Source organism: Ambystoma mexicanum, chromosome 5p (genome assembly GCF_040938575.1).
Source record: "Ambystoma mexicanum isolate Mex_15411 chromosome 5p, UKY_AmexF1_1, whole genome shotgun sequence".
Lineage (NCBI taxonomy): Eukaryota > Metazoa > Chordata > Amphibia > Caudata > Ambystomatidae > Ambystoma > Ambystoma mexicanum.
In genome coordinates this window covers 655,847,167-655,874,353 of record NC_090930.1, presented here as the reverse complement: position 1 = coordinate 655,874,353, position 27,187 = coordinate 655,847,167, and the positions used below count along the sequence as shown (strand labels likewise).

Sequence of the window (27,187 nt, the reverse complement as noted above, 5' to 3'; positions counted from 1 at the left end):
GGAGGGACTTGAGCTCCTTCCTGAACTCTAGAAGGGAACGAGTTGGATGTTGATGGGGAGGAGGTTTCAGAGTCTTGGGGTGTAGACAGAGATGGTCGTCCTCTGTTTTTTAACTTCCTGTACCAGACGGAGTTCAAATCTACACATGTCCTTACTTCTGGTGGACCATAGGCCTCTGGAGGGTTTATGGTCAATCCATCGATTTCAAATGCATCGAAATGCATTTCCATCGATGCAAAAGTATCGAATGCCTTTCCATCGAAATGCTATCTTTTACATTTAAAAGTTCATTTCCATCGAAACCAGTCCACCGAATTTCTAAACGGACAAGTTTAGATGGATATGCGCTTTTAAATGTAAAAAACAGCATTTTGATGCATTTTTGGTAACGTTAAAACGTTACATGGAGCTGTCCAGTGCTGAAATCTTCAAAAGATTTTAGCACTGGCCAGCTTCATGTACCGTTGCATTTTTTGTGGAGGGGTTCCCCTCCAAAAAAAAACAACTCCCAAAACACCCCCCCTAATCCAACTCAAACCCTAATTCTAACCCTTGCCCTACACCTTAATCTAACCCTAATTCTAACGCTTGCCCTACCCCGTAACCCTAACCCGAGATCTAACCCTTGACCTACCCCTTACACTAACTCTAACCCTAAATCTACCCCTTACCCTAACCCTTACCCTTGCCCTACCCCATACCCTAACCCTAATTTTAAAATTAAAAAATCCATCTAATTTCCATCGAATTATATTCAATGAAAAGGCATTTCGATGGAAATGCTTTTCATTGGATATAATTCGATGGTAATGCATTAGATGAAACTGATTTCGATGGAATGACCAGATACCCTCTGGAGACGCAGAGTGTCACAGTGGGTGAGCTTGGAGTGGAAGTCAAGTCGGTTCATTGAGAGTCTGGGTGATGTGTTCGAATTTGCAGAGTCATTGAATGAGTTGTGCTGTAGCATGCACGGCGCATCTCAGGAGAGCCATGGTAGTCGCGGGAAGGCCTTCCAAAAGGGCATTGCCAACATCCATGTGGGAGAGGATCAAGGCTTGGACAGCAGATCTGAAGTTGTTTTCTGGGCAGTCGTTTTCTAGTGATCACTCAGCGGGCCAGCTGAAGGTACGATTATTGTCACAGTTCGTGTTGTGTAGTACGCTGGGGTTGCCGGTTGGATGTGTGGCTTGCTCTGTAATCCAATCTTGCAGTCCCTTGCTGGCTCTCTCCCAGGTGGGCTGCTCGCTCTCTCTTCCACCACCAGGCCTTATGGGTGACGTAGACCTTCCAGAGTAATAGAGAGAAACTAGCCAGCATTGTGTATAACAATTCAGGGGCAAATAAAAACATTTCTTTCAGGCAAAGCAAGGGTAGAAGGGAAAGAGACTGGGGTTCTCCCAACTCCCATGCCTCACTTGTGGTGCAGAACTGGCTCTGTTAAAGGCCCTGGTAGGCCTCTTATCCCAAGCTGGAGGGAGTTCCCAAACCCTGATATGATATGATAAGTCATTTGTAACGCGCCTATACACAAGTGTTTCACCCTCTTGGACAGGGTTTGATTCCTAACCCTGTCACAGACATGCATATATTAGGACATCTTCTGAGCAAAGAGTTGAGGTAGGAAGTGAGAAGTGAGAAGGAGAAGGTAATCTCTGGTGAAGACAAAAACCAAAGCAAAACACATTTTAGGGAGCCATATGTGCTGACGTTGGCACTTCCTTGCTGCTGTGAACAAAACGGGGTTTGTTGCAAAATTATGACTTTGTTTGGTCTGGTGGCTGCCCGGGTAAAACAAAAGAGTGTTGTGTGTGGTCCAACATGCATACGCATGTTGCGCTTCACTCTGGTGGCCTTTGGAGCACAAGTGGGGGTGCAGGAAAGTGGGACAGCAGGGGCGGGAGTGTGTATGGTGGGAGCGAGGCAATGGAGGGTAGGTGAGTGAGGGACAGCCATGCAGCGGGAATGCAGGATGCAGGGAGGTGAGACTCCCAAAATGGCATCGTGGGAGAGAGTGGCCCGCTGATGGCGCCCTTCTGAAACATCACTCTTCTGCAAGCACCATTTGGACATAGATCCTATGATTTGACCTTTCGGTAAAGGTCTGACTGCTTATTTTAAAAACACATTTGATTTGATAAACAGTATTTACAGTGGACACGGGATCATAGTGATTCCAAAGAGGCTGGAATGTTCATATATAAGGGCAGTCTCATGCAATGACATTAGAATTGTTCAACAGTAGCAAGCAACATTCACACTGTGACCATTCATTTTTGTCATCTCAGAAATGCCTCACTATTTGCTTAGAACAGACTCTCCCAGACGAAGAGCTTCCTGAAACATGTTACATACCATTGAAAGTTGCATTCCACTTGGCATCCTCAATTGCATGTTCAATCAGCTCAACTCCAATGACCTTGGATACCTGGTTGGCCAATGACAGGCCAATTGCACCTGGTAACACAAAGACATTGTTTAGATTTCTCTGCCAAATCAATAGAAAACATGAATCTTATGGAGGGGGTCTCGTGTTGCTAGATTAATTCAAGTAAACTCTGAATAAGACTTCCATCTCATAACGTTTTAGGCTTTATAGGATGCTCCTTTACAGATCATCAATCTCAGTCCAGTCGATTTCTCCCAGAAAAGGGGGAACGTTAGGCATCTACCACCAGAATTTGAAAAGAATGCCTGGCAAATAATACATTTGTATTTTGTATTTGTTTATTATTTATATCGCGCACCAAACCCTTAGGTAACTGGGCGCTTGAGAAACTTAGTGGTTACATACATGATGAGGAAAAGCAAATTACATTACAATCAGGTGTGGGGATAGCGAGATGGACCCTGGTTACAGATGGGTCAGAAGGCAGGAGATAATGTACAATGCAGTAGAAGAGATAATATACAATAGTAAGGGTGACCAGTACAGTACAGACAGTGAACAATGCATAAATAGGTGGTGGACAGAAGAGCATAATACTGGGATCTTAGTGAGGAGGCTTACTGTTCAGCCAGTTTTTTTTATTTTGGCTTTGAAGGAGAGGAAAGAAGGTTGTTGTCTGAGAGGGATGGGGATAGAAATCCAACCTTTAGCAGCCTGGACTGGGAAGCTGGATCCTCCGGCTGTTTTTAGATTGAATCTTGGTACGACCAGGTTGTGGGCATGAGATGATCTAGTGGTGCGTACTGGAAGGTGTTTACAAATTTTGTCGGACAGGTATTTCGGGGCTGAGTTTGTGAGATATTTGTGCGTGATGGCCAGAGTGCGTAAAGTGATTCTGTCGCGGATGGCCAACCAGTTGGCGTTTTGTCTGAGTGGAAATATGGCAGGATCGGGGAAGACTGAGTGCTGCTCTCAGGGAGTTATTCTGGAGCACCTGGAGTCTGTTTAAGTTGTGTTCAGAGGAACCAAGAGTTCAGAGTTTGTTGCAGTAATCGAGTTTGGACAGTGCAAGTGCTCTGGCTAACGTTAGGCAACTACTTGTGGATAAGTAAGATTTGCAGCTGTAGATCAGTTTGCTAGTGTAGGCAGCGGAGGAAGCTACACTGCTGACTTGTTTTTTGAGGGAAAGTGTAGAGTCATGGTAGACACCCAGTGTTTTTATCTCTTTAGAAACATTAATTATATTACCGTCAATGACGAATGATGAGTACCTGGTGTCAAGTTTGTTCAATCATGCCTGAGTACCTACGATCATTAACTCAGTCTTGTCGTCATTGAGGCATAGACTGTTGGTGGCCATCCAAGCTTGGATTTCAAGATAGATATCGTTCAGTAGTCTTGAGTCATGGTCACAACAACCTGTGAGGAGGATGATGACTTGAGTGTCATCTGCATAGTTGGTGTAGATGACACCCAAGCTAATACCAGCATAGAGGAAAAAATAAGTCCTTGAATACAGGTCTTCATGCAATTCAGTATAAATATTTAAGTGATGATCAAAATGTGTCCTCCTTTTGGTATCTTGGCTTGATTTAGCCCTAAATAATAATAGAGAAAAAGAACAATTTAGTATGTAAAGCTTACAGCACATTTACAGACACTCATTGTTAAGATGGATTTCGAGAGGTGTGGCCTGGAGCGCCGGCAATGAGGCAGCTCCTTTGATGGCCTCCGCATGGGCCCGCGGTTAAGCCCTAATAACTCCGATTCCAGTTAGGCTCCTCAGATGTATCGGCGGGGTATCGGCCCCGGAGGACATGGGGTGCTGAAGACAGCATATTGAGAGCTTAACGCCCTCGCGAACAGCCAAAACGCAGCAAGGAAGATTGCCACCCTCGTCCGTGACTTCGGCCTAAAATGGCAGCCACATTTCTATGGCCCTCCTTCAGCTGACAGCGGGCGGCCCCTACTAGCTTCTGAGCCGCTTCGTGTGGCGGGGTGCCCCCGGGGCCTGCTCATGGAGCCTAATCGTCATTGCCCGCCGGCGGTGGCGGATGCACGGGAGGGGGCGCCCCGCGGGCCCCGCCTGCACTGTGGCCGGGTGCAGAGGGTCCCCAGAGGCAGCGCTCCGGCTCCGTTATCCCCAGCTAGCCCCCCCCCACTGGACTTGCCTTTGCGAGTCGCCACTCGCCAGCGCCGGAGCGCTCTGGCTCCTCTCTACCAGGACTCTGGATGGTGGGGGCTCCGGGGACCTGGACTTGAGCTCCACTTGCCTCCACCCGTGCTCCGAAGGGACCCGCCGGCATAGTACCGCCGCGTACTCACTGGGGAGCGGATGCAGCATACCCCGGATCGCGGGGTGTCCTCCTGGAGGGGGGGCCCCAACCACCGGCTGGGGAGAACAACGATGCTGGGGTGAGTCCTCCAACGCCGGCAACTAGCACTGAGGACGCATAAGGCCATCCTTCGGGAGCGGGACATTACATTTGTGGCAGCTGACCTCGGGGCCCTATCAGCTCTGACACCTTCTACTGGACCCTTATCGGGGTTGTCTGGGTGGCTGCGCCCGCTCACCCACCTGATCTCCAGCGGCCCCTCTGGGGGCCACGGACCTCCCGGACCCTCCACCACAGCTTATTGCCATCCTGCACCAACGCCTCCTTTGGCTTCCTGGGGCGCCCCTGCCCACCTCAGGCCCACAGCTGTTGGGGGGACCCAACCCCTCCATCTTTCACTCGGACTCTGGCGGCAGGGGGTGAGACGAAGGCCTACCACCTATACCCCACTTTGAGCCCTGCACCTGCCTCGGTGGCGCGGCCCAATTACCATCGACTGCCCTACCAATGCACCAGTGGAGAAGGGTGCAGCGGCCTCCCTGGAGCCCACAACCACCACCCCTCATCTACCTGAACTCCAGCAGCCCCTCCAGGGGTCCCAAACCTCACGGACCCTCCGCCGATGTTTGCTTTCGCCCTGCACTGACGCCTTCCTCGGCTTCCTCGGGCGCCCCTGCCCACCTCCTGCTTACAGCTGTTGGGGAGACCTAAACCCCCCATCTTCCACCTGGACTCTTGCGGCAGGAGGTGAGTTGAAAGCGTACCAGCACTGCACCATTGCGAGCCCTGTGTCCGCCTCTCTCCCCAGCCTATTGGTGTTGCCACTATCCCTCTGTGGCTGGGAAGCCCACTTTGCCTGCTTGTCTCAGAGGTGCCCCGGCCCGCCGCGTCCCCCATCAGCTGCCACTCCCCTTGGGTCCCCTGGCCTCACGGACACCCTGAGGTTACCAGCAGATCAATCAGCACCTTACCTGTCAACCTATACGTCAACCTCAGGCTCACTCACTGCAGGCTCCCCCCACCTGGAACCATGGTCAAAGCGCTGAAACCGCCAAAATCCACGGATATCTTCACCATGTTGCTGGCAACGGAAAAGGGAAAGAAACCAGAACCCCCCAAACTCACAGCACAGAAGGCTATAGAAGACAGAGGGACCCTCTCGACCAAAGATGATCTTCTGGCCGACATCAAGTCGGAATTTAGATCCTGCATGACGGAACTCACCGTGAAACTAGAGCAAACGGAGCAAAGAGTTAGCAACATCAAACACAGGATGGGGGAGTCTGATGAACTGGCCCCAGAGCACTCTCCTTGGCGGAGGTCCAACGCACCATCCAGACTCTAATGGACAGAACCGAGATCCTAGAATTTAAACAGGAGGATATGGAAAATAGCACCCGGCACAATAACCTACACATCCGGGGGGTGCCCACATCGATCTCAGACAAGGAACTTCCCGAGGACGTGGGCAACTTCTTCCAATCATTGTTGCCGAATCTGGACGACTCTCAGCTCCTGCTGGATTGCACTCATAGGCTTCGCCCCCGTCGAGGGACTGACTCCGACTCCCCACCAGACGTAATCACAAGAGTCAATTTTTACACTACCAAGAAAACTATCTCGGCGATTGGTCGCTCACGCCACAAACTATCCTTTCAGGGCTCCCCACTTCAAATTTTTCAGGATCTCTCCCCTCTACCCTTGCAGAAACGCAGAATGCTGCGCCCACTCACATCCTTCCTCCGAGACCAGCAAATCCGTTATCGGTGGCTGTTCCCCACGGCGCTACAATTTTCACATAAAGACACCCCACGCACCATCAGCCACCTGGACGATGCAGCATCAATTTTGCGCCTGGGCTCCCCTGGGCCCGTAGGGTCGTCCCCCCCCCCTGGCGGAACAAATTCCGACCTGGGCGCAACTTCCCCCAAGCCGAAACACGCCCACTGGATGAGAGTGCAGAGAAATCGCAAACCGAAATGACCCCCTAAAGCGATGCCTTTGAAGCCTGTATGGTGACGGAATCATCAAAGCTTTCTGAAGCCTGCCGAGGACCCCATGCGGTCCACACTCTCCTCCAAGATGGAAGTCATCATGCTACCCTTGGAGAGAATGCCAACTGGATTGGCTATCGTTAACCGGGTGGCGTGGGGCCTCACGATAGTCCAAAATCGGTCCCCCTTGCCAAGATGTTGGCCCCTCATTGGGGGCCCGAGTTAGAAGTTCGCTCCTCCCTTTGGAGGCCATTTAAAAACCCTCAGCCTCAGGAGAACCCAACGCATCACACCCCCCATGATCATGGCTGACAAGGCCCCTCCCCCCAGCCACCCCTCACCGATGGACAGCACGGGGAATCTACCTCCACATTGGAAGTTGAAGTTTACCACTCTGAATGTCAGAGGCCTTAATTGCCCCCGGAAGAGGAAATCTATCCTACAAATGTTGCAGGATGAGGGATCCTCCGTGGCGTTCTTGCAAGAGACCCACCTGATACCAGCCGACTTCACCCGCCTACGCAGCAGACTCTTCCCCTTACAATTCCTAGCATCTAATGGCACTAAGAAGGGTGGTACGGCCATTCTCTTTGCAAAGGACCTGAATCCCCAGATCCTAGACACGCTACGATGTCAGGAGGGTCGATATATCGCAATGAAGTGCATAATTTTTGGCCAACTTTACACTCTCATCTCAGCCTACGCTCCGAAAAACCATCAGGGAGGATTCTATCAGGATTTAGAGCAGGCCCTCCTCCCATTCATCGAGTGACAAGTCGTCATTGGGGGAGACTTTAACAGAGTACCAGACCCTCTCAAAGACAGATCACACCCTTCCTCCCACTGGGACTTAACACTAGCAACTGGACTGCTTCACCTATTTCGGACGCTAAATATTGTCGATACCTGGAGGGTACTACACCCGGAAGAGAAGGTTTTCTCCTTCTATTCATATGTGCACCGCACTTTCTCTAGGATTGACTTACTACTGGATCCCCCCCCAACTCCTAACCTTTACGGACAAAGTCTCCATCGGCTCCTGTATCCTCTTGGACCATGCACCAGTCTCACTGACCATTCAAGTCCATAATCCGGACCTCCCTGCCCGCCGCCAATGGAACCTCTACGACCCCATCCTGAATGATATGGCGGTAAGAGACTCCATTGCCAAATCGATTCAAATCTTCAGGGAAAACCGGGAAGAGGACACCTCACCAACCACCAACTGGGACGCCATGAAGGCGGTGCTCCGGGGGGAATTGATTGCTCAAGGCGCGGCCTTCCACAGACGAAACCGGACGACCCGCGCCACTCTGGAGGCAGAGGTTCAAGAGGCGGAAGCCACTCACAAACGAAAGGGCTGGTCCCCCAGAACATACAGGGCCCTATAGGTGGCAAGGAAGAGATTGGAAGCGCACTATGCAGACGCCACGATGAACTTATTGACCAGGACAAAACAATGGTACTACATCAACAACAACAAGGCCAACAAGCTATTGGTTAGCAAACTGGCCAAAGTCAAGAGATGTAATGCCATCTTGGGCCTCCGCGACTCACAAGGGGTGACCCAATTTGCGGCATGCGAGAAATTGCACCTGGCAGTCGCCCACCAATCGGAAATAATGACGGCCACCTCAAGGGATTTAGGAGAACAACAGGCCTACATCAAAGAGGCTGCTCTCCCGCCCCACGCACCCACGACAAGCGAAGGACCGGAAGTCCCCATCACAGGCGAGGAAGTCGACAAAGCCATCAAATGCCTGAAATCCAGGGCCCCGGGCCCAGATGGATTTTCCACCCACTTTTATAAGCTATTTCAACCACAATTGGTGGCGCCATTAACGCGACTGTTTAACTCATTTGCCACAAGCGGGACCATCACTCCGACCATGCAGGATTCCACCACAGTCCTCATTCTCAAACCTGGGAAAGATCCTGAGGACACTAGCTCATATAGACCCGTCTCTTTATTAAATCTGGATGCTAATATATACTCCAAAGTCCTGGCCAACCGCCTAGCGCCTATCCTTCCTAACATCATAGACCCAGACCAAACAGGATTTATATCGCATAGAGCGACAAAAGAGAACATCCGGAGGGCCTTGGACTTGGTAGAGATTGTCAACCAAGAAAAGCAACCACTCGCCCTGCTGGCTCTAGACTCAACCAAGGCCTTTGACAAGGTGGACTGGAGTTACCTACGCCTCACCCTTGAAGCCTTTGGCTTTGGCCCAACCTTTCGTAAAATGGTTCTAGCAAATTACCAAACACCTAGGACCTGGTTGAGCGTCAATGTCCTCCTATCAGACCCGATCCCGCTCACATGTGGAACTAGACAGGGCTGCCCCTGGCTCCTCTGCTCTTTGCCTTAGCCATGGAGCCCTTGGCCCAGCGGATCCGCGGAAGCCCCCAGATTAGAGGCCTACAGGTGGGCCCCAACCAACATAAAATTGCGCTCTACGCAGATGACGTGCTACTGACGGTCACTGATATCGCGGCTTCCAAGCAGAGGGCCCTCACTGCAATCCATAACTTTGAGAGAGTGGCAGGGTTCGAGATTAACTTCGGGAAATCAGTGGCGCTGGAGGTGGGACTGAGCCCGGAGCAAAGGGAGACCCTGAAGCAACGAAGCCCACTTCAATGGAACACAGAATCTATCCGATATCTGGGGGTTCAGATCCCCGCCCACCCAGCAAAAATGTTCCAAACAACCCCCCTCCCCCCCTTCGCAGAAATGGGAAAGGACCTCAACTGCTGGCAGGTGCAGGAAATCTCTCTCGTGGGCCGTATCACGGCATGCAAAATGAACCTTCTCCCACAATTCCTCTATGCATGCTCAGCTTTTCCCGTCTCGATCCCGCTCGCCCCACTACAGCGGCTGCAACGGAAGATACCTGACTTTGTTTGGAAGGGCAAAAAACCACGCATCCTGTGAAGGACAATGATGGGCAGTATGAAACTGGGCGGTCTGGGGGTGCCGGACCTTCGCAAATATCAAATCGCAGCACAGCTAGCCCACCTTCAGGCATGGGGAATTGCCCAGGGATGCCCAAAATGGATAGAAATTGAACAATTTCGCCTCCCTCTTCCCCTCTGCTTTCTACCATTCACCCCCCCACCCTATGCCAGGCCTGGCCAGATCTGCTGTCCTCCACCAAACATTCTATCAAGGCCTGGGACTGGGCCCGCAGGCATAAAAGTATTCCAGGGAACCTGAGCCCTCTTTCCCCTGTCTTTCTTAACCCAGCCTTCTCCCCTGGCACTCATCCAAGAAACTTTCGAAACTGGGTGGCGGGTGGCCTTGAGTCATTGGGATAGCTCTTTGAGGGAGGCCTCCCCCTCACCTTCGAACAACACAAACAAAGCTTCCAATTGGCAGAAACAGACAGGTTCACCTACGCCCAGCTGAGGCACTGGTGCTCCCACCCGCTAACCCGAGAGGCAGCTACCCAAACACCTGTCCTGCTGGAATTGACAATAAACGACCTGCCAGCCCGAGGGAAGATCACGGCTCTCTATACACTACTTCAGGATGACCCCCTCTGGGCCAGGCCCTCGTATATGGCACAATGGGAGGCGGACCTGGGTCACGACATAGAGGACCATACCTGGATGAACATCTGGTCCATGACGCGCATGACATCCCTGTGCGTCACTAATCAGGAATGTGCCCAAAAACTGTTGCTGTGCTGGTACTTCCCTCCTCTCCGCCTTCACCACTTTCAGCAGGCGTTGGACCCATTATGCTGGCGCCATTGCGGCCAGCCAGGAACCTATTTCCATATGTGGTGGACTTGCCCCAAGATAAAAGAGTTTTGGTCTCAATGCTTCGCTACAATAAAGGACATCACCCAAAAGGTAATACCATTGACCCCCGAACAGGTCCTACTAGGGATCCCGATCCCAAGACGCCTACCCAAGAACAGGTCGGAGGCCAGCACTGATCACTCAACTCCTGCTAGCGGCCAAAATCACAATAGCATGTACCTGGAGAACAGAGGAGGGCCCCCTGACAACCCTGTGGTGGATTAAAATCTGGGACATTCTCATAGCTGAAAAGGTCACTGCAACCAAAGCGGGCTTACTCCACCATTTTAGGAACATCTGGACACCGCTGTTAGACTATGACCAGAACTATCCGGCCCTGACCCACAAGCCACGTCTGATCGCGAGAGCCCTTCACTCATCCGGCAAAGGCAGAGAGTCGGGCTTGACTCAATGGGACTGAAAGACAAGACCCAGCCGGGGACATTGACAAAGGGGGTGGGACTGGGGGAGGGTCATCCTGGGGCGCATTTTAAGGGGTCTTAATCAAAAGTTAAGATATGTTAATGTACATGTTTTCCGATGTGCTGAGTTATAAATAAAACATTTTTAAAAAAGATGGATTTCGGGGGCGTGGCTTGGAGCACCATCAATGTGGTCGCTCCTTTGAAGCCGCCCGTGGGACACCCGCCGCCGCCGTTAAAATCATGCTGTTCCTTTGAGGCTATCAGGCCAATGATGCCATCCAGGGTGATCGGAACCACCAGAGCACAACTGGGTCAAGGATGACCGTCTAACGCTTGAGCGTTATGCCCAAAATTAGCTGCCAAAATTTGGCACCCTGCGCCTTCCAGGAGGGCCAAGATGACGGCCGCGTAAGAGCCCAGGAGTATGAAGCGGACCTTGCGGTGACAGGCATGCGAGCGGAGTGCTGAGGAGCCGGAGAGGAGGAGCGGACTGTCATCTGACACCTTTCAAGCGTCCCCAGACCAGGCTGCATTAAGCGACCCGGAGCGAGGAGAGTGCAGGTGGGGCCCTAAACGGGAGATCCAGCCTCGGCTCCCATTCGGAGCACACAGCAGTCACAGCCGCGGGGGGGCACCTTCCGGGATCCGCTCGTGCTCGGGACGCCGGCAGGAGCAGGCGACATGGAGCGGATGGATCCCTACCTCCCCCCTCTTCCCCCGAGCTGACTCGAAGCCCCGAAGATGACTGCACCGTGAGCCCGACTCGGCCAGGGCCCTGGCGAGGGTGCCCATACAACTGTGGAATAGCAGCGACAGATGACACGGGTGGGGGTCCCCCCCAGCCCGCTCCAAGAAAAGGCATAAGCGCTACTCCCGGCCCCTGATACCAGAAGCACCAGCCATATGGGAGAATCTCGCTAAGAAGACCGGAGTCCCCCTACAAATGAGCCAGCATCGGGGGCGTCGGATGGAGCCCAACCGCCCGCTCCCAGCACGCAAACTGGCCTCAGCCCCAGGAGACTCGTGAGGCACAGTCAGCCCCAGTAAAATAACCAGGTGCCCCAAACCAGTCCTGGCTTGCCTCACTAGCAGGGGTTGTCAGCAACATCCCCAGATCCCTTCACACTGCCGGGCACCCCTGTCGGGGACCCAAACACTGACCCCATTACCACGGGCCGCCAGCTACGCCTACAGACCCTTCTCACCTCTGGAGACTAGCACCAACAACACAGGAACCGGCCCCACTGACGCAGACCACCAGCACACCCACAAGGTCCTTCCCCATTACAGAGGATTACAGAGGATTGCCAGCATCTGACCTGAGATCGGCCTCATTACCAACAGGGAGGGACTCCTCCGGTCCACGGGCAGCACTGGGGAATCACCCAGAAGAACGGGAAAACACCCCGCCCTCCACATCGAACTCAGACCCCCCCCCTGGTGGAGGAGGCCGAGGGCCCCCCCCCCCGACAGAGCAGAGGCCTGGACTGAAAGTCAGGGACCCCCCGATGGGGTCCCACCCTCCATCGAAGAAACAAATCATGCCCATAACAAACCTACGCTCATCCGGACCAACATGGCACACAGCGGAGTCTACCAGCTAACACAAACTCCCAACCCCCGCGAGCTTCCTGGGGTGCCCTGGCCCACATACCCACTCAGCAGGCTGGTTCAGCTCAGGGCAACAGAACAGACCTCCAGCACTTCCCTTCACGCAAAAAAGCCCCACGATATCTAACTCTGGAAGTACACAACCGACCAGCCCAACAACACTCAAGACTCCACAAGACCTGACCTATTGGGGAGCTCACAGCGATAGTTCCCCCACCTGGCCTCCTACACAATCCTAGTGCCCCCTGGAGGATACCTCGACCTCCTCAGATCTGCCCCCCCCCCACACAGCCACCATGTCCAAACAAAGGCCAGTAAAGGCACGGACATAGCCATTATGTTCACCACATCAGTCAAAGGTAAGAAACAGGACCCTCCTAAACTCACTCCGCAGAAACATCAAGAGGAAAGAGATGCCCTACCTACCAAAGGGGACCTAGTGGCATTCATGGCTGACATCAAATCCAAATTTCGCTCCTGCCTGTCAGAACTCACCACCAAAGTAGAACAGACTGACCAGAGGGTAACAGAGGTGGAGCAGAAGCTAGGGGAGATCGAGGAACGTACACAAGATCACACAACCACTCTGGGGGAAATCCAGCGATCTATCCATGCCCTACAAGACAAATATGAGATCCTGGAGTTTAAACAAGAGGACCTGGAAAACAGGGCGCGTCGCAACAATCTCCGTATCCGAGGCGTTCCATCCTCCATCCCCGATAAAATGCTAGCAGAATACATAGGGAACTTCTTCCAAGCCTTGCTCCCAGATCTGGACAAATCCCAGCTCTTATTAGACCGAACCCACAGACTGCGCCCACACTGGGGAGTGGACTCAGACCTCCTGCCAGATGTTATTACCAGGGTCCACTTCTTTACAACAAAAGAGGCCATCTCAGCGATTAGCCGTATAGGAGCTCTCCTTCCAGGGCACCTCACTTCAGATTTATCAAGATCTCTCTTTACTCACCCTTCAGAAAAGAAGAGCACTACGTCCCTTGCATTCTTTCTCCAAGATCAACAGGTGCAATACAGATGGCTATTCCCAACGGCTCTGCAATTCTCATACAAAGGCACTATGCGACAAATTATCCACCTGGAAGACACAAATAAAATTATGCATCCAACCTCACCCAGGAGACCTCCTCACCAAATTCAGAGGCTGCTCGGGACCCTAAACCACCTCCTTCCCCGAAGCCCAGGCGCTCGTCATGGTCCAAGATACAGAGGAACAATAGGAAAAGGTGATCAGAGCCGGATCCGCGCCACATGAACTTACACTACAGCGGCCTCAGGCCACCTGGCTTCTCCTAATAAGGAACCACCAGCTCACCTCTAAATAAATGGATCCCAAACACGGTAGTGGCAGGCCATAACCATGGCTCATACCCACGCCAAGGACAGTTCCAACTCGAGGACCTTGGAAACCCACAGTACACACCACTTCAATTTGTTAGTTGGCCCAGTTGGCCAAGGGTGCGTCCGCACACACAATGTCGGCCCAGCCATTGGTTAAAGTTACGGCCTCCCGTTTGAGGCGCTTGTTAAAACCCCAAGTGCAGGATGACACACCCCTAGCTCATGCCGGAAATGGCGGTTGACTCACCCTCTTTCGACCCCCTCCTCCAATGCAAATGACGGAGAGAGACTTAGCATCGGACCACCAAACCCTAAGACTCCTCTCCCTAAATGTCAATGGGCTGAACTCTCCCAGCAAACGAAAGGCAATCCTACTAAAACTCCAAGATGAAGAAGCTGCGGTAGCCATGCTCCAGGAGACCCACCTGCTACTGGCGGATGTTAGCCGGCTCTGCTCCCGATTATTCCCACTCCAATTCTTCGCCTCAGAAGGAACCAAAAAAGGAGGCACAGCGATCCTCTTTAGGAATGACCTAAACCCACAGATACTGGAAACGAAAACATGCCCAGAAGGCCGATTCGTAGCAGTCAAATGCCTTCTGCTGGGAGATCTGTACACCTTCGTCTCGGTATATGCCCCCAACGCTGGTCAATAGAATTTCTACGACTCACTGGGTCCCTCCCTTCGTGGAAGGCCAAACGATAATCGGAGGAGACTTCAAGGTGTACCAGACCCTACAAGAGACAAATCGCACCCCCCGACTCCGAGTGACTTCACCCAGGCGCTGAGCCTCCTCCAGCTGTTCAGATCCATAGAGGTGGTGGACGCATGGCGGGTGCTTCACCCCACCAAAAAAGACTACTCCTTTTACTCATACGTCCACCGAACTTTCTCGAGGATCGACCTCCTCCTAACTTCCCCTCAAACCCTGGCCTTCGTCAAGGAGGTGTCCATCGGCACAAGAGCCCTATCCGACCACGCCCCAGTAATCCTGGAGATCCGGGCACAGAACCCCAAACCCAGCAACCCACGTAGATGGTCTCTATATGACCCAATTCTCAATCACTTGGCAACTAGGGAAAAGATCGCAAAGACGATCAAGGACTTCTTAGAAGAAAACCTAGCTTCAGATACCTTTGGTAGCGAATAACTGGGACGCTATGAAGGCAGTGATCAGCGGCACCTTGATCACCCAAGGAGCGGCCTATCACTGGAACAGGCGGCGGACCGGGATAGCCTTGGAGGAAGAGCTGCGGGCGGCGGAGGAAGCCCATAAGAAAAAAGGCTGGTCCCCCAGGACACAACGAGCCATACGCACAGCCAGGAAGAAATTAGAAGCTCACTACGCGGAACAAACCGCACTACTCATGGCCAAGGCCAAACAATCATACTATGCAAAGAACAATAAGGCAGATAAAATCCTGTTAGATAAACTGGCCAAACTAAGACAAACTAATATGATCGCTGGCCTGCGCGACCCCAAAGGAGTCATTCAATACTCAGAACTCAAAAAACAACAACTAGTGGTGGACCACCTCACCCAGGTCATGACAGCTACTCCACGGAACCAACCGCAACAAATGGAATACTTGCAAAAGGCTGCGCTGCCCAGACTCCCCGACACTGCAAGAGAGGAACTGGAGGCGCCCATCACAGGGGAAGAGATTGAAGAAGTCATTAAGTCGCTCAAAACACAAGCCCCGGGCCCGGGCGGATTCTTGGCCAGGTTCTATATATTATTCAGACCCCAGCTGAACCCCGCCCCCCGGTAACACTTTTCAACTCCTTCAGGGAAACAGGCTCGGTTACCCCTCCATGCAGGAATCGACCACCATCCTCCTGCCCAAGCCAGAGAAAGATCAGAGAGACCTGGCCTCATATAGACCAATTGCACTACTGAACATAGATGCAAATCTATACTCTAAAATCCTGGAAAATCGCCTGGGTCACGTCCTACCGGAGATCATTCACCCGGATCAGGCAGGTTTCATCCTACACCGGGTGGCAGGTCCGGAGGACCCTAAACCTGGTGGACCTTGCTTCCCGGAACTCCCAGAAACTGGTTTTAATGGCTCTGGATGCGGCCAAGGCATTTGACAGGGTGGATAGGACATTCATGAAACACACTCTGGGGGCCTTTGGCTTTGGAACAGCATTCCAAACAATGGTCCTGGCCAACTATACAGGACCAAAGACATTCCTGAGGATCAACGGATACAGCTCGGCACCAATCCCCCTGTCCTGTGGAACTAGACAGGGCTGCCCGCTGTCACCTCTTCTCTTCGCCCTTACTATGGAGCCCTTCGCCCAGAGAATTAGGTGAAACAATCAGATCAAAGACCCACAAGGCGGCCCTTCACAACACAAAATCGCCCTATATGCCAATGACGTTCTGCTCATGATCTCGGAGGCTTGCTCGTCTCTGAAGCATGCGCTGAGAGAAATAGCTAGCTACGGAGAGGTATCCGGCTTTTCAGTAAACTTTGCTAAGTCAACGGCCTTAAGCATTGGCCTCACCCCGGGAGAACAGGAACCTCTAGCCAATATGTGCCCAATCAAGTGGGGAAAAAGGGTCTATCCCCTACCTGGGGGTCTACATCCCGGCAGACCTGAAAGACACATATAAAGCTAATTTCCCCCAGTTGTTCAAAGAACTGGAAGGAGACCTGAAACGTTGGGCGACCCAAGAGATCTCGTTACTGGGACGCATAACAGCTTGTAAGATGAACCTCCTCCCGAGTTTTCTTTACGCCTGCGCCTCCCTCCCAGTGGCAATCCCCGCCCCAACCCTTCGAGATCTACAGAGGAAGATTCTGAAATTTATCTGGAGAGGTAAGAAGGGGAGAATCCCCCTCAAGACGCTACTGGGGAGCTCCAAACTGGGAGGGTTGGGGGTTCCAGGCCTACAGGCCTACAGAGTGGTGGCCCAATTAGCACAGATCCATATGTGGCAAACAATCACAAACCGCCCTAGGTGGGTAGAACTGGAGCAGGCACAAGTGCCCTTACCCCTATGATTCCTGACACATATCCCACACCCTCTCAGAACTCACTGGGGAGACCTTCTCCTAGCAACCAAACATACTCTAAGCTCCTGGGATAGTGCACTGAAACGAAAGGGAGTGCCGAGAGGTCTAAGCCCTCAATCCTCGATCTTCCACAACCTCGCTTTTTCACCTGGAGCGAACCCCCGCAATTTCCAAAATTGGATAAACGGCAGCCTGGAGACTATAGACCAGCTGTATGCGGGAGAGGTACCCCTCACATTTCAGCAATGTAAAGAAAAGTTCCAACTCCAGGAAAGGGACAGATTCACCTATATCCAATTGCGCCACTGGTGTTCGCACCCCCAAACTCTGCAGGCGGCAACGCGCCCTCTCACCGCCCTGGAACTAACACTCAGGGACCTCCCGGCTCGTGGGAGGGTGTTCACCATATACAGGCGCTTTCTGGCCGACTTCCTGCTGCATGGCCCAATGGGAGGCGGATCTGGGACACCGGATAGAAGACCAGACCTGGGTGGACATCTGGACCCGAACACACACCTCATCCACCTGCATCACCAACAGGGAATGTGTATACAAAATCATGCTACGGTGGTACTACCCGCCCCTTAGACTCCATCACATGAACCCCCAACTGGACCACTCCTGCTGGAGAGGATGCGGTCACCCAGGCTCATTCTTACACATGTGGTGGACATGTCCAAAGATCCAGCAATTCTGGAAACTGTGTCTGGGAACCATCACAGAAATCACCGGAACAGCGATCCCGCTAGAACCAGAGCCCGTCCTTTTGGGAGTACCGGTCCCCACGATCTACCCACGCTCCGGAAACAAAGCAAAATTACTGACCCAATGTCTACTAGCAGGGAAAACGGTGCTGGCCCGCTCCTGGAAGTCCCCAAAGGGCCCCCATATGGCCCAGTGGTGGACAAAGCTCTGGGACATACTGATCGCGGAAAAGGTGACGGCGGCAAGAGCAGGAGTCCTCCACCGATTCCAGAACATCTGGGCCTCAGTACTGGAATATGACCTGCGATTCCCCACCCTGACCTATAAACCCACTAAAGCCCGGTGGACCCTGAAAGACCAGGAATACCCCGAAAAAGACGCATTGACGATGGGGCGCAGAGCAGATGGCCTAGGGAGGAGGAATTCGGCCTCGGGAAGGGGGGGTGGCAGGGAAGAGATTTGAAGAAAATATCTGGGGATCAACATGCCTAAGTTATTGCTTAATATGTTACGTAATTGTCAACCTGCCTTGATTTAAAATAAACAAAGTAAAAAAAAAAAAAAGATGGATTTCTAGACTCTGACCTGGTGGGCAGAGGTTTAGGAGGCAACCCTTAGTTTAGTGAAACAGGGGAACCTTCTGGACAAGCCAGACCAATGTAGGTAGCTTGGAAGGTGGTAAGCCTCAAGAGGGGTGAGAGTGATCGGAAGCCCACAATGAACACATACAGTAACAAACCATAAATTACTCTTAGACAAGTGCAAATGAAAACTATACATTTATTGTCGGCCGGATCAATAGACCCCAGAAAACTTTAGTTATGTCAAAACAGTTGCCACACAAAATACTCTACCATATAACATATATACAATACGTTTCCTAATGCGACAGATTGGTTTGGGCTATTAGGTGGGGCTGAAAGCGCGACCATAAAAACCGTACCTATTGTCATTAACATATGAGCTTCACATATGGGCTTTGAATGAAGGTCTGTAATGCTTTTCAAATGGGGTTGATATTTGAGGAGGGATACAGAGTTGTAATCCCTTCCATTCCCTGGCCCTAGACAAAGTAATCCCTATGGCTAATCCAACCCATTCCTGCCCATTTCTGAACTCTTTGATTTTGAGTGAGCTCTAGCATGGAGGCAGCCATCTTGGATGAATGTCTCTAAGGAAGCTCTCTGGAAACAAGCCAGTCATCTTTGAATGGTAAGTATACCATGCATCTTCCAAATAAAATGATAAATTGTTTCAAATAGTTAAGGTAATTTGCATTTTCGGAGCCTGTTTTTCTTGGCATTCTGGGATTTGTACTCTTAAATTTAAAATGGAAAAGAAACTATATTTCACTGAATTCCAACAGAAAACCAGGACAGGGTGGCTTGGAAAACTCAAGAGCTCTGCAAATAGCAAATTCTTCTTATGAGTATCAATGCTGTCTGCACGCGTTTGCTGTAATTAGGGTTTTCTTCCATTTTGGGTAAATCCGCCGGGCTGCCCCAGGCGAGGCCAGGTAAATGTTGTTACATGGCAGCAGGGTCAAGAGAGGGGCAGCATCCCTCCTCCAGGGTCAGTGCCCCTTTCTGCTCCGCGGATAAGGGAGACAGTCAGCAGGGCCTGGCACATCAAAACGGAAGGGTGAGGTATAAATACCTCACCCTTCGAGGAGAATATATGGGTGCATTGCACCCAGGAGACCCAGGATACCAGGCAGGGAAGTACAAAGGGATCCTCCCTCCCCCCCTTTGGGGCAGAGGGGACCCAATTAGTCAGCTGCAGGCTGGCCTGGGGGGGGTCGGTGCACAGCACCCCCCACACTACAAAGACCCAGGGCCTTCGCAGGGTTCTATATAATGAGCTGCTTGCAGCTCCAAAAGACACAAACTGTTTGTCGTCCCTGCATGGGGACTCAAACAGTATAAGGAAGTTCGCTGTGTATTCAGCGTCTTCCTGCTCTTTTTCTTTACTTCTTTCTTGGTCTTGCTTACTAGTTTCACTGCCAACGTTTGCTGTTCAATCAGCATCATTGGTATTCTGCTAGAGGTGTTCGCTGTGTACGCGGCGTCACAGCTAAAACTCTATTTCAACAGAACATTGGCCTGTTCTGAGAACTTTGCTTTGCTTTGGGCAGAAGGAAACGGACTACAACTTCCCCTCCGCTTTGCCTGAGGAAATCCGGCAGTGCCCTCGAGGGGAGACAAGCGTTTGTGCTGGCCTAAGAAGGTGTGAAGTACACGCCAAGCCCCCGGGGAGTGAAGTGCTCTGAGGAAGAAACCCGGCGCCGCAGCGACTTGCTACATTCTTTCAAGTAAGTTTCTGCCGCGGCGCCGGGCATGCACAACCCAAGGCTCTGCAAGCGAAAACTGACGCTTCGTTTGATTAAACAAAGCACAAATCAGGACTAGACAAGGCGACAATGGAAACTGACGCTTCATTAAATAACATATAAACACGAAGCAGGCTCTGCGCAAGCTGAAATTGACACGTTGTTGGAAAAAAATTAGTCACAAAGCGGGGCTAATGTTTTGGCAGCAATATACAAGCCTTTTAGCTGTAGGCACCATAGCGTTGGTAGCATAGTACAGGGCAGGGGGTGCTGAATTGCATGAGCCAGGCTCGTTAGCACAGTCAAGCAGTGTTCTGACTCGTACCTTAAAGTCGAAGTCTATTTTCCAGCTCTTACACTGTGAGCGTGCTTTTATAAATCATTGCAAGTCCAGTTGCATGTCATAACAGTTTAGTGGGTTCGAAGCGCGGTCGCCGCGTAGGTTGGTAATAATGTTGCAGCACACCGCGTAAGAGAACCTAAGGTGGTAAGCACTGCATAAATCCCTCTGTTTTTAAGGCTGCATAGACTAGAGTCGCCCGCTTTGACATCTGTGCAGAGCCTGACGCAGGTTCGGATCCCGCCAGGGACAAACTCTGCTTTTTAGCCTTCCGAGATCTTAAATGAGTACACACATTGTGGGTAATAATAAGCAGCGCTGAAGTGTGTTAGCGCTGTATAATTGCACAAAATTCCCTTGTGGCAGCTGGGGGGGCGCATTTTTGAATAGGTCACGATGGTTTAAGAATAATTTTTGGGGAAATCAGGGCATAAGTGGGGGCATTTTTACAGCTAACAAACTTTTCAAGCAGTTTTAAGAGAACTGGCCGTTAAAACTGGGGAAAAACCACCTGAACAAAAAACAGTACTGGGAATAGCACATCCTCCCAAGGGCTCCACACATTGGTGGGGGAAACAAGCAAACACAAGCTCTCAGGCTGACAAGCAAGCCTGGACAGTATACGAGTACAGTTTTAGACAGTATTGTGCTTCAGAAAGTCACACAGAGTACAAATATTTTGAAAAACTATTGTCTCTTTTGCAAAACAGGAAACCAAATGGCTCCCAAACGGAAACCACAGGAACCTTTAATCCACGCACTGAAACCCAAATCTCCTCACCTACTGGCGGCAATAGAGGCAGCAGAACACTATGGTTGGGCCTGGGTCAGAGAGAATCGATATGGCCTGCCGAAGGAAGGGGTGCCCATGCCACCCGGCCGCAAAGAGAATCCTGTGCCGCCAAAAAGAAGGAAATCAGCAGAGGGCTCGGGGAAAGGTAATAAAGGGGTAAAATTGTCAAAACTATACAAGAACCTAGGTGTGATGCAACACATGTTACTCGAAATTAGGGGGGAAGAACAACTCTCCAAAGACACAAATGGGCCACCAACCCTCAACGTACAGGTGGAATCCATAATAGTTGCAGATCCCCCCACATTATTGCCAACAGCTGTAGCTATCAACAACATCTGACGCTGTGGGTGTATCTGCAGGGTTGTCCGTGATGGGGTCCACCCCACTCAAACCCTGAGAGTCTTTTAATTCCCCTTCCTCCTCACCTGATGAAGACGAGAAGTCCAACTTCCTTCCACGAGGTCGACGAGTAAAAGTCCTCCTCTCCTTGTGTAGATAGGGTCTGCCTCGGGAGTAAGCCACCGCGACCCTTTGGGAATGAATCCGCGGGGACTCCCCCCCGCGACAGACAAGTGCGGCAAGGGGAAAAGCCTAACGGCACAAAAACCCCTTTGGAGTGTTGGTATCCGATGGTGCGGAACGAGAGGAATATCCAAAGCCAGATGGAATGCGGGATACCGGCAAAACTGACGGAAGGGAGAGGCAATGAAGGTAGAGCAGGGGGGGGGAAGGCCAGAGAGAGAGGAACTATAACAAGTAAGGTAAGAGGAAAAGAAGGCAAGAGAGCAACCGTGCCCGAGTACAAGAAGGAGCACCGGTCAGAGAGAGAGAGGACAACGGGAGGAATATAGGATAGGAGCGGAACTCCGCTAAGCAGAGAACTGTGGAGCGCACGCAACGAAGAGGAATACAGAAGTTGCAACGCGCCGAACCGCCGGGCGTGAACAGAGAAGTACACACAGAGGTGGCCATGTTGGAAAGGACTAGAACGTAAACAGCGCTAGTGAGCACAACGTGGCGGCACGGTCTGACGACCGCCATGTTTCCACCTCTTCCATAACCGCCAGAACCCAGCGGTTGTGACAGTATGCCCCCCTCGAAGTCGGGTTCCCCCCGGCTTGCCGGGATGTAATCTGTGAAACTGACGTAGCAAGAGAGGAGCATGTACATGGACCCTAGGTTCCCAGGTATCTTCCGAGGTAGGATATCCCTTCCAATGAATAAGATATTCAAGGCGACCTCTGCGATAACGTGAATCCCGGATATGAGAGACCTCGTATTCTTCAGAGATGGGAGCAGGCAAAGTAGGGAGACTGGGGGTATTCTGTTTCCTGTTCCCTGATTTGAAGGGACGTAATTGGGAGGCATGAAAGGTCGGATGTATGCGACTAAGACTGTTAGGCAGTTTGAGGCGATAAGCCACCGGATTGATCCTGGATAGAACATCGAAGGGACCAATAAATCTGGGGGATAGTTTAGAAGGGCGTACCCAGCGGGGTAAAAACTTAGTGGATAGCATGACTTTAGATCCTCTTTTCCACTCCGGTACAGGTCTCCGGTGTTTATCCGCTTGTAGTTTGTTACGGGTATTGGCCTTTAGAAGACTTTGGTTGGCGGTGTTATGGGCTTCCTTTAATCTAGACAAAGAGTGTTCCAAGGATGGTATGGGAGTCTCAGTCCAGAAGGTAGGTACTATGGATTTAGGATGGTACCCATACGTACAAAAGAAAGGGCTGATTCCCAGTGCGCTGTGTACTGAATTGTTATAAGAAAACTCAGCTGTTGGTAGGAGGGACACCCAGTTGTCCTGTTGTTGGTTGATGAAACACCTCAAATACTGCTCAAGAGTACCATTTAGCCTTTCTGTCTGTCCGTTGGTCTGTGGGTGAAACCCAGAAGATAGAGCTCTTTCGATACCCAGCAGTCTGCACAAGGCTGTCCAGAACTTTGAGGTGTATTGGCTCCCACGGTCAGACAAGATCTTATTGGGAAGACCATGTAATCTGAAGATCTCTTTCATGAAGACTTCCGCCATAAGGGAGGCCGAAGGTATTCTCGGTAGGGGGGAAAAATGAGCCAACTTCGAGAAGGAGTCCACAGTTACCATAATACAGGTACAGCCCTGGGAATTAGGTAGGTCTACGATGAAATCTGTAGATATGTGTTTCCAGGGGCCTGGAGGAATCGGGTCTTGTTGAAGTAGGCCAAGGGGACTTTGTGTGGAATGCTTGTTTTGCATACAGATAAGACAGGTCTGGATGTATGCCTGAGTGTCGGCTCGCATACCGGGCCAATAGAAGGATCTCTGCAGTAATTCCAGGGTCCCTCGTAATCCTCTATGCCCGGCTACCCTTGAGTCGTGGCACCACTGGAGAGCTTGTATTCTGAGGTCCTGTGAAGGAAGGATAAGCCTTCCTCGAGAGAAGTACAGACCGTCCCTCAGATCCACCGGAGTCCCCCCCACTTGCAGGAGTGTTTCTTCAGGGGAAAGAGAGCTTTCTCTCACTTTTTCCAGGAAAGACGATACGGCGGAAATGATCTTGATATGGGGAAACATGAGTTCTTTCTCGTATCCCAGAGAGGCCTCATCTCTGCGAGATAATGCGTCCGCAACCTGGTTTTGGGTTCCGGGTATGTATGTTATGAGAAAATGGAATTGTGCAAAAAAATGTGCCCATCGGGCTTGTCTGGTGTTATAGCACTCTTGTTGGCGTAGGATCTGGAGGTTCTTGTGATCAGTCCGTATCAGGAATGGGTGTAAGCTTCCTTGGAGAAGATGTCTCCATTCAAGACAAGCCAGTTTCATGGCTAAAAGTTCTTTTTCTATCACAGAGTAGTTCTGTTGGCTAGGGTTGAGGGTCTTAGAGTAATAGGCGATGGGATGTTCTCGACCCTGATTTGTTTGTAGGAGAACGGCGCCAACGGCACTCGCAGAGGCATCAGTCTCAAGAATAAAGGGGAGCAGTTGGTCCGGCTGTCGCAGTATAGGGGCTGAACAGAACCTTTTTTTCAGGCAGATGAAACTTTCTTCGGCTTCCCTGGACCATTGAAATGGCCTGGAGGCTTTCTTCAGTAAGGAGGTGATGGGCAGGGTGAGTCGGGAGAATTCGGGAATAAACTTCCGGTAAAAGTTGGCCAGACCCAAAAATCTTTGGATCTCTTTAACCGATGAAGGGGAGGGCCAGTCTAGTATAGCTTCGACCTTCTTAGGATCCATGGCGATTCCTTCGCTGGACAAGATGAAGCCCAAATAGGAGACAGAGGACTTAGCGAAAGCACACTTTTCCGGCTTGACTAATAAATGATGATGTTGCAGCCTACGTAATACTTCCTTTACATGACGGGTATGTTCTTCGGGTTGACGGGAGTAAACCAGAATATCGTCTAAATAGACAATGGTATTTTGACCCAAAAGATCCGAAAATATCCGGTCCATAAACCTTTGAAAGATTGAGGGAGCGTTGACCAATCCGAACGGCATTACTTGATATTCGAACAGTCCATAGGGAGTGCGGAAAGCCGTCTTCCATTCGTCACCAGTTCTTATGCGGAGCAAATGATAGGCATTCCGTAGGTCAAGTTTGGAAAACACTACCGAACCTTGGACGGCCTCTAGGATCTCAGCGATGATGGGCATAGGGTACCGGTCCTTGATGGTAAGTTGGTTGAGCCCTCGGTAATCGATACAAGGTCTTAGGTCTTTGGAGTCCCTCTTTGGAATGAAGAATAAAGATGCTCCTGCTGGTGATCTGGACGGTCGGATAAGCCCATTGGCTAAGTTGTCATCTAAGTAACGTCTAAGGACTTCTTTTTCCGACAATGAAAGGGGATACATCCTACAAAACGGAACCAGAGCCTGAGGGACTAACTCTATCCTACAGTCCTCCGGTCTATGAGGAGGAAGTTCCATAGGTTGTTGGTCTTGGAACACCGTGGCATACTCCTGGAAACTGTTCGGGATACAGTGGATCGTGCTCCTCTCTGGGGCACACCCCATCTTGACACTTTCGAACAAGGGTCCTGGAAGACACTTCTCCTGGCAGAAGGCCGAATTAAAACTTAGGAGATTAGCCGACCAATCGATGGTAGGGTTGTGTCGTCGGAGCCATCCAATCCCCAAAATGACTGGGAAATGAGCTGCTCGGATTATGTCGAAGTTCAGTACTTCAGTGTGTTGTTGAATGGATACTCGTACTTCCTCTGTGGTATGGGTAATGAGGCCGGAGCACAGAAGGGTACCATCCACACCCTCTACCTTCTGGTCGACCTTCTTGGCTATCCTACGAAGGCCTATCTTGTCGGCCCATAGGGTGTCCAGGAAGTTACCGGCTGCTCCACAATCCAGCAGGGCCAGGGTCTCTATTTCCTTTCCTCTGAACTGAAGCTGGACGGATAACACCATAAGACGTTGGTCCTCCGAGGATTGAGCAGAAGTAACGGAAAGTGTTACATAGGAACTGAGAAAAGCCCCTCGGTAGTCCGTCCTACCAACTACCGAGGGCGTTCGTTTCCCGAACGTCTGGGAGGTACATCTGGGCAGTCTCTCAATAGATGAGTGGAGGAGCCACAGTATAGACACAGGTTGCCTTCTCTTCTCCTTTTCTTTTCTTCAGCAGTCAAGGGCGATCTGGTTGTTCCTATCTGCATAGGTTCTTCCCGGGTGGATGGACGAGCGGCAGGTGAGGAGGTCGATGGGTGAGTCTCGGGGTAGGAATTGACGTTACGGTTCTTTCTCTTTTCACTTCTCCTTTCAGACAAGCGAAAGTCTATTCGTACCACTGCTTTTATGAGATCGGAGAAAGAATCAGGGCGAGGGATTCTAGCGAGCTCGTCCTTTAGCTCTTCACGCAAACCTCTCCTGAAGTTGGTATATTGAGCCTCTTCTTGCCAGCCGGCTTCAGCAGCTAGTCTTTTGAAGGAGGATATGTAAGTGAGTAGGTCAGAACCACCCTGACGTACATCCAACAGGTCTTCACTAGCCTGGTGAGCGCTTTCAGTGCGAAGAAATGCCTGCTTGAGAAGATCTTTGAAAGCTGCATAGTCCTGTAATACTGGGTCGGACCGGGACACCAGAGGGGTAGCCCAAGCTAGGGCATTTCCAGTCATGTGAGTGATCATGAACCCCACTTTGGCATGATCAGATGAAAAGGTGTTCTGTCTGAATGTAAAATGAATATTACAAGCCTCCAAGAATTCTTTGACTTTTTTCTCAGATCCGTCGAATTTTCCCGACACCAGAGGCAAAGGCGGTAAATCAGTGACTTGCTGTTCTCTGGCGGTGACTCTCTGTTGGAGAGCGGTATTTGCAGTTTGAAGTGCTTGAACTTCCAGGTTTAAGTTTTGTACCGCCGCGAGCAATTCTTGAAGTTGTTGGGGAGTTGCCATGTCTGTATCTGGGCGTTGCAAGCTATCAACAACGTCTGACGCTGTGGGTGTATATGCAGGGTTGTCCGTGATGGGGTCCACCCCACTCAAACCCTGAGAGTCTTTTAATTCCCCTTCCTCCTCACCTGATGAAGACGAGAAGTCCAACTTCCTTCCACGAGGTCGACGAGTAAAAGTCCTCCTCTCCTTGTGTAGATAGGGTCTGCCTCGGGAGGAAGCCACCGCGACCCTTTGGGAATGAATCCGCGGGGACTCCCCCCCGCGACAGACAAGTGCGGCAAGGGGAAAAGCCTAACGGCACAAAAACCCCTTTGGAGTGTTGGTATCCGATGGTGCGGAACGAGAGGAATATCCAAAGCCAGATGGAATGCGGGATACCGGCAAAACTGACGGAAGGGAGAGGCAATGAAGGTAGAGCAGGAGGGGGGGGAGGCCAGAGAGAGAGGAACTATAACAAGTAAGGTAAGAGGAAAAGAAGGGAAGAGAGCAACCGTGCCCGAGTACAAGAAGGAGCACCGGTCAGAGAGAGAGAGGACAACGGGAGGAATATAGGATAGGAGCGGAACTCCGCTAAGCAGAGAACTGTGGAGCGCACGCAACGAAGAGGAATACAGAAGTTGCAACGCGCCGAACCGCCGGGCGTGAACAGAGAAGTACACACAGCGGCGGCCATGTTGGAAA

At 51.3% G+C, this 27,187-nt stretch overlaps 1 protein-coding gene across 9 annotated transcripts in view; it reads right to left on the bottom strand.

Annotated features, from left to right (window-relative positions):
* The window catches only part of TRMT2B (tRNA methyltransferase 2 homolog B), a 584,889-nt gene that overhangs the window by 69,486 nt on the left and 488,216 nt on the right, over positions 1-27,187 (bottom strand). For 8 of the 9 annotated variants that reach the window (XM_069613012.1, XM_069613010.1, XM_069613015.1 and 5 more), the window contains one exon: positions 2,356-2,457. The exons of the other annotated variant lie outside the window; for it this stretch is intronic. In XM_069613012.1, coding sequence (XP_069469113.1) covers positions 2,356-2,457 — 102 coding nt within the window. The remainder of the gene's footprint in view (positions 1-2,355; positions 2,458-27,187) is intronic. 9 annotated transcript variants of the gene reach the window in all.